The sequence below is a fragment of the Lacerta agilis genome, chromosome 1, assembly GCF_009819535.1.
Source record: "Lacerta agilis isolate rLacAgi1 chromosome 1, rLacAgi1.pri, whole genome shotgun sequence".
In the NCBI taxonomy this organism is placed as follows: Eukaryota; Metazoa; Chordata; class Lepidosauria; order Squamata; family Lacertidae; genus Lacerta; species Lacerta agilis.
The window spans coordinates 14,564,832-14,582,104 of record NC_046312.1 but is presented as its reverse complement, the minus strand read 5'-3'; the positions used below and the strand labels follow the sequence as shown (position 1 = coordinate 14,582,104).

The 17,273-nt window shown below is 51.6% G+C and overlaps 1 protein-coding gene across 2 annotated transcripts in view; it reads left to right on the top strand.

Moving 5' to 3' along the window:
• RCOR1 (REST corepressor 1) overlaps positions 1–17,273 on the top strand; it is a 145,804-nt gene that overhangs the window by 85,456 nt on the left and 43,075 nt on the right. For both annotated transcript variants that reach the window (XM_033139308.1, XM_033139298.1), the window contains exons 4-5: positions 5,588–5,640; positions 16,694–16,855. In XM_033139308.1, coding sequence (XP_032995199.1) covers positions 5,588–5,640; positions 16,694–16,855 — 215 coding nt within the window. The remainder of the gene's footprint in view (positions 1–5,587; positions 5,641–16,693; positions 16,856–17,273) is intronic.

The following is a 17,273-nucleotide window of genomic DNA, read 5'->3' as shown; positions in this document are numbered from 1 at the left end:
TGCAACAATAATATCAATAACAGCAACAGTTCTCTCAACCCCCCCGTAAACAATACTGCAGCCCAAGAATCTGTTCAACAGCCTCAGCTTTTGTAGCTGGAGTCAGTCCGCACTCCTCTCTCCCAGGCCAGATGGGAAAAGGCCAGCAAAGCAGGGTGCAGGTCTTCCAGGGCTCACAGCCAAGATGGTCTCATCTAAAACAACACAGAAAAAAATTATAATTTTTTTTTTAAAAAAAAAACAGCTGCAGGCCTTGTGAAGCCCCACCCCAAGCCAGGTGGAAAGAGGCAAGGGCAGGGTCCTTCAGGCACTCAGCAGGCAGTCCTCCTGGGCAGCAGTCCTTAAGAGTCTGTCAGGCCCCACCCCAAGCCAAGTGGAAGGATCCCTGCATATTTTACATAAACTACACCGGGGTGGCCAACTCCCAATAGATTGCAATCTACTTACAGAACTAAAAGCTGGCAGTGATCTACCCCTGTTTTTGGGGGGGTTGAGGTCATTTTAAAGGGTTTTGGGGGAGAAAGAGGAACAGCCACTCACCAACAAATCTCTGGGGGAAACAAACAGCCTCACTGAGTAAACTCCGTCTTCTGTTCTGTTCTGCAAATCGTGCAACAATGGAGGGTGGGGCAAGGCAGTGGGGCCGGATTCGATTTTACCAACACTAAGGAAAGGGACCCAGCGATCGACCGCGATCTACCAAAACCTCCCAGGGATCTACCGGCACAGTAGATTGCGATCGACCTGTTGGACATCCCTGAACTAGACCATTCAGTATTCCATTATTGCATCCACCCAAACTTGTTTACACTGTTGAATTTATCTCAATGCTGCCACAAACACTGGACTATTCAGAAACTTTTTCATGCAGGGGAGCATGGAAGGAAGCATGCTGCACCTGCCGTCAAAATGGGTAGCTTCCATGTGACCACTCTGTTGACGTGCTGCTGTCTGCTCCAAGAGGGAACAAATGCAGCTTAAACACACATGAGCTTCCCCACATGTGTGCACCTTCTCTATGGTACCCTCCAGATGTTGCTGAACTCAACCCTTTGCCATCCATGAGTCATTGGCCCTGCTGTGGCTGCATTGGTGGATTCCAGCAACGCCTGGAGTGCGCCCCGTCGGCAGCTCCCGCGCAGCCTGTCCCCTCTCGACCCCTGCCTCCTTTTTCCTGCTTCGGAGAGAAAAGGTTATCCCAGTGCAAACTCCCTACTACATTTTATTCGCGGGAGCCGAGAGGAGCGAGCGCTTGGGGGGAGGATGGAGCCTGTGCCTGCGGAATGTGAAGCAGGCCGAACAAAACATTTCTCATCTGCTATCAATAATTTCTCAAGGTAATGAAACAATAGATCACCGTCCCTCTTTCCTCCTGGGGCATGCCGTCTTTCGGTTCTGGGAAGCTGCTTTCGTTTTCTCTATTAAAATCTTATTCACATGCTCAACCTCAACTGATGGACCGGTGTTTAATCCACCCCACTGGCCACAGTGACCACGTTTTGCTTTTTATTTCTAAAATGGCGCGCGCGCACACACACACACACACACACACACACACACAGGTCACTCCAGCTGCTTTTAAAGGTGCTGTTCCTGTAGGATACTTCTCCCCCCCATCCATTTTAAACTCTTAAGTTGAATTGGCAGCAAGGAGAGGGGCTTTTAATGGACAGTAAAAACCCTGACTTTAATTGCCGCAGACATTAGGATGTTAAGAGGCTAATTTGTTAGAGAGAACTTTTTATCTGCCCTGCTTTTTATTGATCTTCCGGAGCGTGCCGGGGGTGTGTGTGGGCTTAAAATGATATCTGGAAGGTAGACTTTGCTTCATGCTAAAAGCCAGTTAATGGCAGCTGTGCTGTACTCAAGATAAGGGTGGCTAATGATGGAAATGTGCTATATACATGTTGGAGCCTTTAAGGACTGAGTTTCTGGAGCAGGGAGGTGCAGAAAAATGAATGGAATAGAGAGAGGAGGCATTTAAACCCGGGAGGGGTTAACCTGTGGCATAAGGAGAACCCTGCTGGATGAGGCCAGTGTCCTGTCTCGCCCAGCACCCTGTGACCAACCAGATCCTTATGAGGATCCCACAAGCAGTACCCGAATGCAATAGTCCTCTCCCCTTCTGCGGTTTCCAGCAACCAGAATTCACAGCGGAGGTAGAACATCAGGGCAGTAGCCATTGATAGCATGAATCTGTCTATAACCCTCTTGCAAAGCCACCCAAGTTGGTGGCCACCACTGCCTCTTGTGGGAACGAATCCCCTCGTTTTAACTATGCGCCGCGTAAATAAATGCTTTATTTTACCTGTCCCGAACCCTATGACCTTCGGGTTCGTTGGATGTCCACGAATTCTAGTGTTATGAGAGATGGAGGGCAGCTTCTCTCTATCTTTGCTTTCTCCGTGCTCGTTTTAGAAATGCCGGAAATTCCACAACCTGATCTGCAATGCATTATAGCCAGGGCCGGCGCGTCCATTAAGGTGAACTAGGCAATTGCCTAGGGTGCCAAAATGGAGGGGGCGCTGGCCAGGCTTGGGCGGGGCGGGCTAGCAGCAGCTTCTCCGCTGTAGCGGAGAGGTGCTGCTTGCCCCCTACACCACCCCCCGGCTCCCGCTAAAGCAGGCTTTGGCAGGGGGCGCCAGAAGGTTTCTTGCCTAAGGCACAAGAAAGCCTAGCACCGGCCCTGATTATAGCAATTCTGCAACCTGATCTATACAGTACGTCGCCTAAGCTTCGTTCAGACGGCATCTTGCTCTGCTGGCCGCAGGAACACCGCCAAGTAAATGGCCAGCAGGGTGTGCCAAGTTCTAGCACTTTTGCCTGCCTTCTGTGTGCGCTTGGGGTTTGGATCTCTCTCCCTGGGGATGTCTGCCTTGTTTGCTGTCTTCCAGAAAGAAGCCCTTTCTTTCAAAGTGTTAAAAGATTGTTTTTGTTCGGCCCTCCGGATAAAATTCCTTGGTTGCCCTAATAAGCATTTGACACATTTTTAAAAATGTGAGTGTGTTTATGTATAAACGCTACTAACTTCTTTATTTTATCAGTTGCTCCTTGTTGCTTCTTGCAATGGTCAGTATTATAATGTAATGTGCTTTTCGACATCTTACTGTACTTGAACCTTACAATTACATATAACCCACCTTTCAGAATACACACATCATCCCGACCGGCTTCACAGGCAACATTAAAACAAAATCGAAAATTCTTTCTAGTAGCACCTTAGAGACCAACTGAGTTAGTTGCTGGTATGAGCTTTCGTGTGCATGCACACTTCTTCAGATACACTGAAACAGAAGTCACCAGATCCTTAAATATAGTGGGGGAGTGGGGAGTGGTATTACTCAGAAGGGTGGTGGGAATGGGTGATAGGCTGATAAGTGTGGAAAACCTGATGACGACTCTAAACGGCTGCAATTAGTCTTGCAGGGGAAGGCAAGGGGTGAGATGGCTAAGGATAGCTTTGTTATGTATAATGAGATAAGAATCCAATGTCTTTGTTCAAACCAGGTTTCTCCATGGTTTTAAGTTTGGTGATTAGTTGCAATTCAGCCACTTCTCTTTCCAGTCTATTTCTGAAATTTCTTTGTATTAAGACAGCTACTTTGAGATCTTTTATAGAATGTCCTGGGAGATTGAAGTGTTCTCCTACTGGTTTCTCTGTCTTGTGATTCCTGATATCAGATTTATGTCCATTTATCCTTTGGCGTAGGGTTTGGCCTGTTTGTCCAATATAGAGAGCTGAAGGGCACTGTTGGCATTTGATTGCATACACAATGTTGGAAGATGAGCAATTAAATAGTCCTGAGATGGTGTGTTTGATGTTGTTGGGACCAGTAATGGTGTTATCCGGGTTTATGTGGCAGCAAAGTTGGCATCTGGGTTTATTGCAGGCTCTGGTACCAGTGTCCATGTTGAGTCCTGTTTTTGTATTATTGTGGGTGAGGAGCTGTTTGAGATTGGGTGGCTGTTTGTAGGCGATGAAGGGTCTTCCTCCCAGAGCTTGAGAAAGAGAACTGTCATTGTCTAGGAGAGGTTGTAGATCTCTGATGATGCGTAGTGTTGTCCCTTGGAGAGTTTCTGCTGAGCTGTACACTGCTATCTTTGGAAGGGAGTGGAACCATAGCACACTTGCCCTGCCTCTGGTGACCTCATTAGCCCTCCCTGCCCAGTGACCCTCTCCCCAAGACATCAGAGGGTTTTCTAGCTGCTTCAGGAACGAAGTCATAAAAAGGCAGCGCTCAACAATGTCGATTTAGCATAGGAAAGGCAGCTTCTGCAGGTCGTAGGTGCAGAGAGACGCCCACTGATAAGAAGAAAACGAGACTGGTCAGCCACGCTGTGTTCCTGACGGTGAAATACTTGACATTTCCTATGCACATTCATGTTTCTGCAGAGCTCGCCACGTGGGCTGTGGTGTGCAGTGCGTTCAGGATACAATATCCCAAGGCCCAGGGAGGCTGCCTCCCAGGAAAGAAATAATGACATGGGGAAAACCTCGGCTGTCCAGCAACAGGGAGCTTACTTGCTCATTCCCCATCAGACAGAAAACACTGCTGGGATTGAAGAAATGGAAGAGGAGAGAGCTTTGTCCCTGCTGGGTTTAGCTGAGAGTCATTTGTGCAGAGGCATAGCATAGGGGGTGCCGTGGCGGCCTTGGCTCTGGGAGCAATTTTGAGAGGGGGTGCACACACAGCAGGCTTCTTCTTCGGAGCCTGGCTCTGTGCCAAAAGGAGCAGAGCCCTGACTGCAGTGCTTGTGCCTGGTACAGCTGTGCCCCCCTGGGGCAGGCTTAATCGGGGAGGGGGGAGGGGGAGAGAGAGAGAGAGAGAAGGCGAGTGGGCAGCAGCTTCCCCACCCCTCTCCTAACCCTGGGGGCACCCTCTGCGCCCCTGCCCCCTTGCTGGCGCACTCCCCTCACCTGCCCCAGGCAGTGCGGGCATACGCTGTGCCGCTGGCAGAGGGGCACCCATGGTTTCAATCCAGAATGGGGAGATGCTTGCTCCGTCCCCTGGCAATGCAGAGTTTCTTGCGCAGATGTAGGGGCTCGGGGAGAACAGGATCTCCAAGGAATTGGGGGGGGGGTCTCCGTCGTGTGAGAAGCTGCTTGTACTTGGGGGTTCCATTGCAGAGGGCCGTGCTCCGCTGGCGGGTCTAGCGCTGATGTGGCATTGGGGCGAGGAGCGTGGCCTCGCCGCAGCATAGAAGGGCGAGTGCCCTGCACGCAAAAAGCAGCATGTAAATGGGGCTTGAGCAACTTCAATAATTGATCTTCCCATCCAGTTTTCCCTCCGCAGCCCACTTCGCCGTTGTTGTTGTTCTGAGCCTTTCCAGTTGTAAAGCTGTGGGCAGGGACTCTCTTGTTGTTTTTAATCCCTGTGCGTTGCTTAGCAAATTGTAGGTGCTTTATAAGTGATAAGTCATAATAATAGATAGGCAGTTTCGATAACTTACTTTCTTGCGTTCAGAGGATCAGAAGTGTGCATTGTCTATTCTGCACGGAGGGGAATTTTGTGCTTTTCCGAAGCTTTTGTTGCTCAATATCTAATTCTCTTTCTCTCTCCCCCTCTCTCTTCCCAATTCTCTCCAGTGGATGAATACATCGCTATTGCAAAAGAAAAGCACGGCTACAACATGGAGCAGGTACCTAAAACAATTCAAAAAATTATAGTGTCCTATTAACCAAATGATGACTTTTTCTAAATGGATGATTGATTGATTGATTGCATTTATATCCCACCTTTTCTCCAAGGAGCTCAAGGTGGTTTACATAGGTCTCTTCATTTAATCCTCACAACAACCCTGTGAGGTAGGTGAAATTTGGTGTCCCAGATCCTAGTCCCAACACTCTGCAAGTCCGTAACTTGCATTCCAGTTGTTAATGAAACAAATTCATCTGCTAACCAGACTGTTGTACTGCAGTCTTCCTTCGCCCCTTTGGACCAATGCAATTAATTTTTTGATGTCTGGAATAAGCAGATATTTTACTAATCATTCCCAGTACGTTGGATTTTGTTATCGTTTCCGTTTCTTAGCCTACACATCTTAAAAAAAATTTAAACCACTGTGGGGATGTTTTACTCCTGTTTCTAACCAAAATAAGGTGTGGGGGGTGTGGGGTGGGCAGGCAAGGAGTAAACCATACCCATGTAGATGCCATTTGACATGATCTTTATCTGCCATTCTTGGGTGTATTTATGTATAAACAAGCACATTTAATATCTTGCCTCTCCGTAAAAGGTCAGGCTGGCTGGAAACATTAAAGTCTTGCTCAAAACGTATATATAACAAACAAACAACAAAGGCTAATACCTTAAAAAAAAATCCGCAGTACAATAGGACACACAGCAAAACACACAAGACCAGTAAATGATGTCATGAAACATAAACCCGCTAAATGCCTGCCTAGACAGGCGAGCTTCGCCTGTGTTTCTAAATTGCCAAGAAGGACATTCACTGGCACAGCATCTCTACAGACTCTTAAGATGGTTCAGGAGCAGGAAAAGGCACAGATAGGAGCTAAGCAGAAGAGCTCTTCTGTGCTGGCCCCAAGGGTTTGTCCATGAAGCGAGGTCCAAGTCCAGTCCTGGGTCTAGGGGTCCAAAGGAGGTCAGTCCGGCGGGGAGCGAGGCAGGGAGCAGGTCAAGGTCCAAGGCAGGTTCAGGCACAAGGTTGCAGGTTGAGCACACGCTTGCAACTATGTTGCTCACGCAACTTGGGCTGGGTCTGGCTGGCTTTTATCTGGCCCTATGCTTAGGACCGCCCCGATCCTCTGGAGACTCGCCTCTCCTCCGGGCCTGGAGGCGAGCACTCCTCCTGCAGACACTTAACTCCCTTCGCCTCTCTGCCCTGAGCCTCTGTAGCTCAGGAGAGGCTGGTGGGTTACTGGACCCAGGGGATGCCTCAGCTTCCTCTGAAGAGGCTGGGAGTGGAGCACCTGCAGGCAATGGGTCCTCCCTCCCATCAGGAGCCAGAGCAGACTCTGCTGATGCCTGCACCTGGGGATCCAGCACAGGTGGGGATCCTTCAGGCTCAAGCCCTGGCCCCGGCTCAGCTGGTTCTGGAGGCGGGGAATCCTGTGCAGGCTGGGATCCCTCAGGTTCAGCATCAGAGTCTGACTCCCAGGCCATCACACCATCCCCCCTCCCAGGCCTCCCCCTCAACTGAGGGGCCGGACCAGGCTTGCTGGGGTAAGCTGCATGGAAATCACGGAGGCAGGCAGGTGCGTGGACGTTTTCCACTGGTTCCCATGAACGATCCTCAGGCCCATACCCCTTCCAGTCGATGAGGTATTGGAGCTTCCCCCTGCGGTATCGTGAGTCGAGAATGCGCTCCACCTCGTACTCAGGCTCCCCCTCAACCAAAACTGGCTGCGGTCGTGGATTGTCTGGGTGGAACTCGTCGGGCGGGGCGACTGGACTAAGTAGGGACCGGTGGAATACTGGGTGAACCTTGAGTGATGGAGGTAACTGGAGGCGAAACGCCACCGGTGACACCTGCGCAGTGATGGTGAATGGGCCGGCAAACCGTGCATCCAGCTTTCGTGAGGGCCGAGAAGGATGCAGGTGACGGGTAGAGAGCCACACCCGATCGCCAACATGGAGTTCTGGCCCCTCCTGACGATGTCGGTCAGCCTGGGCCTTGTATGCGTCCTTGGCCTGGCGCAGTTGCTCCATCAATAATTGTTGCTGGGACTGAAGCTCCTGAAGCCAGCCTGTCACTGCGGGGACCGCGGAAGCTGGCAGCACGTCCGGGAACAAACGTGGATGGTAGCCGTAGGAGGCCTGGAACGGGGTCTGCTGGGTGGAGGCGTTCACTGCATTGTTGTAGGCGAACTCCGCCAATGGCAAGTGATCGACCCAGTCATCCTGCTGGAAGCTGCAGTAACACCGGAGGTACTGCTCCAGCACCGCATTTGCCCGTTCCGTCTGGCCATCGGTCTGCGGGTGGTGGGCCGAAGATAGACAGACCTCCGTCCCAAGGGTCTGGTGCAGGGCTCGCCAGAAGTGGGATGTGAACTGGACGCCGCGGTCAGAAACCACACGCTCGGGAAGGCCATGCAGGCGGAAGATGTGCTGCATGTACAGTTGAGCCGTCTCCTTAGCTGTGGGTATGGACGGGCAGGGGGCACAGTGCACCATCTTAGTGAAATGGTCCGTGAAAACCAGGAGGCAGGTACAGTGACGAGATGGGGGCAAGTCTACCACAAAGTCCAGTGAGACCGTGTGCCAGGGACGTGGTGGGACTGGTAATGGCTGGAGCAGACCGGGGGGGTCGCCCAGTAGGACCCTTGGCCCGCCGGCAGACATCGCAACCAGCAACATAGCGTGCCACATCAGCCTTCAGGCGGGGCCACCAGAACTCCCGGCTTACCAGATGAGTGGTCCGGTACCGCCCAAAGTGCCCTGCTGCTGGGGCATCGTGGGACATCTGGAGAACCTCAGCCCGCAATGGTCCTGGTGGGATGTATAGACGACCCTGGTGCAGCAGTAGGCCCTGGTGCAGGGCCAGCCCTGGATATCGAGGGCATGACCCGTCAGACAGTTCCCGGAGCCGTTCCTGAGCCCAAGCGTCGACCCGTTGCTGTTCTCGCACCCGAGCCTGCAGTGGCTTGGCCTCCTGAGTGGCCAGGAATGTGGCTGGTGGTAAGATAGTCGTCGGTACTGCCTGCTGTACAGTGTCTGCGACGTCCTCGGGTTTCCGGGACAGGGCATCCGCTTTCCGGTTTTGGGAGCTAGGGATGTAGCGGATCCGGAACTGGAACCGGGAGAAAAACAGCGCCCACCGGATCTGCCTTTGGTTCAACTTGCGGGTGGTCTGGAGGTACTCCAGATTCCGGTGGTCCGTTCTCACTTCCACCGGGTGTCGTGCCCCCTCAAGATGATGGCGCCAGACCTCAAAGGCCACCTTGATGGCCAGTAGTTCCCGCTCCCACACGGTATAGTTACGCTCCGCCGGAAGGAGCTGCCGGGAGTAGTAGGCGCAGGGTAACAGCGGCGCATCGGGTCCGTGTTGCTGAGACAGGATGGCACCGAGAGCCGTACTGGAGGCATCAGTCTCCACCACGAAGGGACGAGAGGGATCAGGATGCTGTAAAATCGGCGCCCTCTGGAAACAGGCTTTCAACCCCTGAAATGCCACTTCAGCCTCCTCATCCCAGGAGAAGGGTGTCTTGGGGCGCAGCAGTCGGGTTAATGGGGTGGTGCGATGAGCATAATCTGCAATGAAGGTCCGGTAATAGTTGGCGAACCCTAGGAACCGCTGTAAGTCCTTGCGGTTCCGGGGCGCTGCCCACTCTCGAACCGCAGCCACCTTCCCAGGGTCCATCTGCACCCCGTCAGGGGAGAGTCGGTGTCCAAGGAAGTCCACTGACCGCTGGTGGAACTCGCACTTGCTGAGCTTGGCATACAGGCGGTGCTCCCGCAAGCGCTGCAACACGGACCGAACATGACTCTCGTGACGGGCTGGGTCACGGGAATAAATCAGAATATCATCTAGGTACACCACCACGTATTTGTCTAGCAAGTCCTGGAACACGTGGTTGATGTACCGTTGAAACACGGCGGGTGCGTTGCATAATCCGAACGGCATAACCAGGTATTCAAACTGCCCATACCGGGTCCCGAATGCCGTCTTCCACTCGTCCCCGGCACGGATCCGAATCAAGTTGTAGGCCCCTCGGAGGTCCAGTTTGGTGAACATCTGCGCCCCCTGCACCCGCTCCAGCAATTCTGCAATAAGGGGCAAGGGGTACCGGTCTGGGATGGTGATCTTATTCAGGGCCCGGTAGTCATGGCAGAGGCGAAGCTCCCCACACTTCTTCTTAACGAAGAGTACAGGAGCGGCAGTGGGTGAGGTAGAGGGCCTAATGAACCCGCGTTCCAGGTTCTTGCGAAGGAAGTCCTGCAAGGCTTCACGCTCTGGCTCCGAAAGAGAATATAGGCGGCTTACAGGCAGGGGCGCCCCAGGCTGGAGGTCTATGCCGCAGTCGAAGGACCGATGAGGTGGCAGCTGGTCTGCTCCCTGTTCCTCGAACACGTCTAAATAGTCCTGGTACACGGCAGGGAGCGTTGACACAGCCTGCCCCATGGGAGCAGCTGCTACTAACTCGGACTGAGCATGGGAACCCGGGTCTGGGAAGCGTACAGTCCGATTGACCCAGTCGATCTGAACATTGTGCGACTCCAGCCAGTCCATCCCAAGCACCAGGGGAAACCGGGGCATGGTGGCAATGTCCAGGGTTCGCACCTCCCGGTGCTGCTGGTAGCACAGGACCAAGGGCTGGGTCTCCCGAGTAACCGCGCCCGAGCGTAGGAGCCGTCCGTCAATTGCCTCCACCTGTACTGGTTCCGGCTTGTTCTGAAGCGGCACCTGATGCTGAGTGGCGAAGGCAGAGTCCATATAGGAGCGGGTTGCCCCCGAATCCACCAGAGCGTGGGTGAGAATCCAGGGCCCACCGGGGGGGTATAGACGCACCGGTATCATGAGGTGTTGCAATTCCACTGGTGAGGGCCCATCATGCGATGCTTGGGGCCCCAGGTAGCCTGGGCCATCGGCTACTGGGGTTGGCCGTTTCACCTGCGGCTGGCGTTTCTCAGGGCAGGTTCGGGCGTAGTGTCCACTCCCACCGCAGTAGAGACACAGGTTCCCCTCCCGACGCCGAGTCTTTTCCGAGGGGGAGAGGCGAGGCCGCGCTGCCCCGAGCTGCATCGGCTCCTCCAATGACTCAGCTCTGGCCATGGAACTGCAGGGAAGCACCGGCGCTGGGAGCCCGGAGTGCCGGCGGCCCCGGGCCTGGCGACGGTCCTCCAACCGATCATCTATCTGCAGACTCCGTTGGATGAGGGCATCCAGTGTGGCAGGGCGATCCAACGTGGCCAGCTGATCCAGTACCTCGTCTGAAAGTCCCTCGAGATACTGGTCCCGCAGTGCAGAGTCGTTCCAGGTCAAGTCCTGCGCCAGCAGCCGAAATTCTGTGGCGTAGGTGGCCACTGTGGACTTGCCCTGTTTCAACCGCCGAATTGCCCGATTGGCTTGACTCCCCTTCTGAGGGTTGGCAAACGTGGTTTCCAGAAGATTGCAAAACCCCGTATAGTCTGTCAGCAAGGGGGAGTCTTGCCGGAGCAGCGGCAACGCCCACTTGGCCGCCTGGTCCTTCAGCAAGCTGATCAGGAAGTGCACCTTGGTGCGGTCGTCGGGGAAATCCCGAGCTCGCCCCTGAATATACAGCTTGGCCTGGGCGAGAAACATGGGAAAGCTGGCTGGGGACCCATCAAATTTCTCTGGCAGGGCCACGGGGTACTTGCCAGGAGCTGGGGCGGCGGCCCCAGGAGCCGGTAAGGCATCCAAACGCTGCTGAAGCGCCGTAACCACATTGCTTAGCTGCTGCACGGTGTGGGTCAAGGCCTGGTTCTCCTGGGCCAATGCCACCAGCGCAGCCGCCTGGTCAGCCATGGCTATTAGTTCCTCCCGAACGCACCCCAGTGAAGGGGGAGTGCGGGTGTGGCGTGAGCAAACTGTGCTGGCCCCAAGGGTTTGTCCATGAAGCGAGGTCCAAGTCCAGTCCTGGGTCTAGGGGTCCAAAGGAGGTCAGTCCGGCGGGGAGCGAGGCAGGGAGCAGGTCAAGGTCCAAGGCAGGTTCAGGCACAAGGTTGCAGGTTGAGCACACGCTTGCAACTATGTTGCTCACGCAACTTGGGCTGGGTCTGGCTGGCTTTTATCTGGCCCTATGCTTAGGACCGCCCCGATCCTCTGGAGACTCGCCTCTCCTCCGGGCCTGGAGGCGAGCACTCCTCCTGCAGACACTTAACTCCCTTCGCCTCTCTGCCCTGAGCCTCTGTAGCTCAGGAGAGGCTGGTGGGTTACTGGACCCAGGGGATGCCTCAGCTTCCTCTGAAGAGGCTGGGAGTGGAGCACCTGCAGGCAATGGGTCCTCCCTCCCATCAGGAGCCAGAGCAGACTCTGCTGATGCCTGCACCTGGGGATCCAGCACAGGTGGGGATCCTTCAGGCTCAAGCCCTGGCCCCGGCTCAGCTGGTTCTGGAGGCGGGGAATCCTGTGCAGGCTGGGATCCCTCAGGTTCAGCATCAGAGTCTGACTCCCAGGCCATCACACCTTCAGGTGTTCAGAAGAATGTGTGTGGCCATAAATTGTGAAGGAGAGTTAGAAACGAAGATGTATAAGCCAATGGCGCCTTAAATCCAGGTTACAGTTCTCACAACAGAATGTATAGGAATTTTTTTGTGCTATTTAATAATAATATTATTAATATTATAGTGGGTGGCGCTGTGGTCTAAACCACTGAGCTTGCCGATCAGAAGGTCGGCGGTTCAAATCCCCACGACGGGGTGAGCTCCCATTGCTCGGTCCCTGCTCCTGCCAACCTAGCAGTTCGAAAGCACGCAGTGCAAGTAGATAAATTGGTACCGCTCTGGCGGGAGGGTAAACAGCATTTCCGTGGGCTGCTCTGGTTCGCCAGAAGCGGCATAGTTATGCTGGCCACATGACCCGGAAGCCACCTGTGGACAAACGCCGGCTCCCTCGGCCAGTAACGCGAGATGAGCGCCGCAACCCCAGAGTCGTCCACGACTGGACCTAACGGTCAGGGGTACCTTTACCTTCAACAACAACAACTACAACAATTTTATACCGCTTTATCTTTTAAAGAAAAAATCTTAATGCAATTTACAACAGATTAAAACCCCAAATAAAAACAGTTCACAATTAAATGAATGCAAGCTTCAAGGAAAATATGTTTTGCTTTCGCCAAATTTATCTACCTACCTAATTTATATAGCTGCCCCACAGCAGAAGTACTCTAGGAAGCCAGTGTGGTGTCGTGGTTAGGGTGTTGGACTAGGACCTGAGAGTTCAGGGTTGAAATCCCCACTGAGCCATGAAACTCACCGGGTGACCTTCGGGCAATTGCTTACTCTCAGCCTCATGCACCTCCCAGGGTTGTTGTGAGGATAACATGCGTAGGCTATATGCTCTGGGATATAATAAAGCTGGTTCCTGCCCAGTCTAAAACTGACACCTGAATATGACAAAGGAAGGAGAGGATAGAAGTGGGGGTAGATATGTGATTGTTTTAATTACACATGTTTCCGTTTCGTTTTGAACCTTTGGGGTAGCAGATGAGAGAAAAATGAATGCATGCTTTTCTGTATCTCTTCTGGCCAGTTGAAAATATCATAGTATGCATCTGGGTGCCTCTCTTTCTTTCCTATGTACCCATTTCCTAGATCTATCTGTCTAGATGTATGGTGTGTATGGACGGAGCCTTTAAACACCAGTGTGGTGTAGTGGTTAAGAGTGGTAGACTCGTAATCTGGTGAACTGGGTTCGCTTCTCCACTCCTCCACATGCAGCTGCTGGGTGACCTTGGGCTAGTCACACTTCTCTGAAGTCTCTCAGCCCCACTCACCTCACAGAGTGTTTGTTGTGGGGGAGGAAGGGAAAGGAGAATGTTAGCCGCTTTGAGACTCCTTCGGGTAGTGAAAAGCGGGATATCAAATCCAAACTCCTCTTCTTCTTCTTCTTCTTCTTCTTCTTCTTCTTCTTCTTCTTCTTCTTCTTCTTCTTTAAAGAACACCACCCCATGGGTGTGGTGCTATGGGTCATTGTGTCTGGCTATTAACCAGAAGGTTGTTGGTTTGAGCCCACCCAAGGATGGCTGCATTGCAGGGGGGTAGCCTAGATGACTCTCAGGTTCCCTTCCATCTCTATAGTTCTAGGTTTCTGTGATCCTCCCAAAAGAATCCCGGGAATTATAGTTTACCCCTCGCAGAAGTTACAAGCTCCAGCTCTCCAAACAAGCTACAATTCCCAGGATTCTTTGGGAGAAAGCCATGTTCTTTAAATGTATGGCGTGTACACAGCCTAAATTGGATACTACTGGTGCATTATGACGCATGCAACTAAGGTAGATTTGGAGAAGAAGGGAAAGAGGATCCACTTAACTGTTGAATAAGTGGAGAAATGCATAACTTTAAGCTTTGGTTATTCCATTATTCCACGAGGCACCGTCCCTACTGAGAGGTTAGAAAGGGGTGGAAAGGAAGAAACTACTATTTCATGTAAAAAAAGATTATTTTCACAGTGAGTCATGTTGAAGGGAATTCCAAGAAGGAAAACTCCCTAGATGTTGGGCAATGAGTGTGTGATGACACGGAACGGAGCAGGAAGGTCTTGCTTGTGCCGACCATTGTGGAGCTTCAGGAAATCACGAAGTGATGACTTTTCTACCAATGAAGAAAAACCTTTAAAAAAATAAATAAATCATGATTTGCATTGCAAAATGGGCTCAGAGGGGAGGGAAATCCCAGTATCAAAGTTGGCGCTTTCACTTTGAATAACCTGAGTCAAAATGTTTTGGCCAAGAGATATGTGATCTATATATAACTTGTAGAGAATTAAGAGGTTTTTTCCCCCCAGGGCATTTTAACCAACAGATGGAGGGAATAGGGAGGAAAGACTGGATCGTGCAGCAGATAGAACCTGGGTTCAGAGGTGACGCTGTGCCTTCAGCTTTGGGACTCTTCTGTACAAGAGAATTTAGTTAGATGGACTTTCCAGACATTCTTTGTACCACCCTTCCCAAATGTATCATGCTGATCTTGAATGGCTTCTGTCTTAGCTAACTAAGAAACAAACACCCGGGCATACACCTACATACTGTCTCGGGCATTAAAGCCAGCAGTAGGGGCCCTCAGAAGTTTGGAGGGGTGGCCAGCCCAGGAGAGGGCATTCTTTCTTAGCTGCGCCTAAGTTGTGGAAATCCCTCTCTAAAGAGGTGTATCTGGCACCTTCATTGTGTGGCTTTTGTTTTACAATGAAGATACAATTTTTTACTCTGCATTCGAATGATATACATATATAACACACGGAGATATTGTGTGTGTGTGTGTGTGTGAGTGTGAAGGACCCTTGACAGTGAAGTCCAGTCGCGAACGACTCTGGGGTTGTGGCACTCATCTCGCTTTACTGGCCAAGGGAGCCGATATTTGCCCGCAGACAGTTTTTCCGGGTCACGTAGGCAGCGCGAGTAAGCTGCTTCTGGTGGAACCAGAGCAGCGCACGGAAACGCCGTTTACCTATTTATCTACTTGCACTTTGACGTGCTTTTGAACCGCTAGGTTGGCAGGAGCTGGGACTGAGCAACGGGAGCTCACCCCGTCGCGGGGATTCAAACCATGGTGAGCCAGGCAATGCAGACCAGCGAACAAGAAAGCGGGTGGCAGAGGCCACAGCGGCCAGCGTAGTAGTAGTAGTAGTAGTAACAATAATAAATTTACACACACACACACACCTACCTACCTACCCCGCCCATCTGGCTGGGTTTCCAGTAAGAGTGGCAGGGTGGGCAGCAGGGGCCAGCGAAAGGGGGGTGGGATGGGAGAACTGCAAAGTCTTAACTTCTGTCTGAAGCCGCCACCCATCCTATTCTCTTGACAGCAATTTGTTTTGAATGGGTTTTTAATTTGAATGCCTTTTGAAATTGCTGTAACCCACCCTGGTGGCGAAAGGCAGATAATAAATAAACAAGGGAAGCAGAATCTCCGGCTCATTCTGTGACAGTACAGCCATGACCACCAGATCTGAGGACTTCATCTGAAGTTCATTTGCTCTTCAGGAGCGCTGCTCCCCATTGTGTAGGTTATGCCCAAAGATGTTCAAAACAAAATTAAAGGCGTGGTTTGTACATTGGACTCCATCTGCATGTTCAGTAGTTCACACGTGTGGTCTGCTATTTCTATTATTATTATTATTATTATTATTATTATTATTATTATTATTATTTATTAGAATTGATATACTGCCATATACCCCGGGGTTTTCAGGGCGGTTCACAGAATAAAATCAAGATATAAAACCACAAAATACATAATAAAAACAAAAACAACCCAATAGCTGTCCCCTCCTTTCTTCCCACGAGGCACCCCCGAAGCAATTTACAATATAATACATCTTTGTTGTTCAGTCGTTCAGTCGTGTCCGACTCTTCGTGACCCCATGGACCAGAGCACGCCAGGCACGCCTATCCTTCACCACCTCTCGCAGTTTGGCCAAACTCATGCCAGTAGCCTCGAGAACACTGTCCAACCATCTCATCCTCTGTTGTCCCCTTCTCCTTGTGCCCTCCATCTATAATACATCTAGAACACTTAAATTATATAGGAATATTAAATCTATGATTGGACACACACACACACACACACGTTAGAAATGTGAAAACAGCCTAAAACAACAGCACGTAAACAAAATCAATTCAGTTCCGAGAAAGATACCAAGTGGTGTAAAGATTTTAGAAGTCTTGTGGAAACTGCTCAGGGACTCAACTGTGCTTTGAATGGATCGGTTCAAGATTAGCATGTGTTGTGAACTGGGAAGGAATTGTTCCTAGCCGATGGTTCCTGCTTTAAAAGCAGCACTGTGTGGATGCAAGGCCAGCTTTTCACTTCCAGAAAGAACATCTGTGTTCTCCGTACGGAGAGAAAGCAGTGCGCCTGCCAGAAGGTTATCAGAAAGCATCTGAATACAGCCCAAGCCCTAAAACCTACGAACTAAACTAAGGGTAGAAGTGTTGGCCCTTTTACTTACAGGGAAATTGCCAGGGTGACGGTTGTTTCCCTTTGGTTGTGGGTCCACATTTTGTTGCACTTATCCATGCTAACTCTCTCTTCCTTTCCTCCAGGCCCTGGGGATGCTGTTTTGGCACAAGCACAACATTGAGAAATCTCTGGCTGACCTGCCCAACTTCACCCCCTTCCCAGACGAATGGACGGTTGAAGACAAAGTCTTGTTCGAGCAGGCTTTCAGTTTCCACGGAAAAACATTTCACCGTATTCAGCAAATGGTGAGGCGTCACTGAGGCCTGAGCGCGAAGGCGTGAGAGCCCTGGCTTCAAAAGCAAGTGCTGCGACACGTGTTGGGTTTGGATGATCTCAAGTAGATTTTCCAATTGAGATGCTTTGACCATCTAGGAAGGCACAGGGATCTTTAGAGGGGAGCGGGAGGGCTGAGTTGCAAGGGCTTGAGTTTCTGGACTTTGTGTTTATCCCCCCCCCCCCGGCCTTTGTTCACGGGGGGGGGGGCGCACAGGGGAAAAGATGATGTGCTGGGAACTCCCCCCTTTTTACATTTATATTGTAAGAAAAACAATCGAACAAACAGGTTGCAGAAATGCAGAGATGAGAATGAAAGCTACCCTTCAAAATGTCGAAAGCAATTACTGAGGAGGAGAGATTCTGCTCAGCTGTATTAAAGCAGCACAG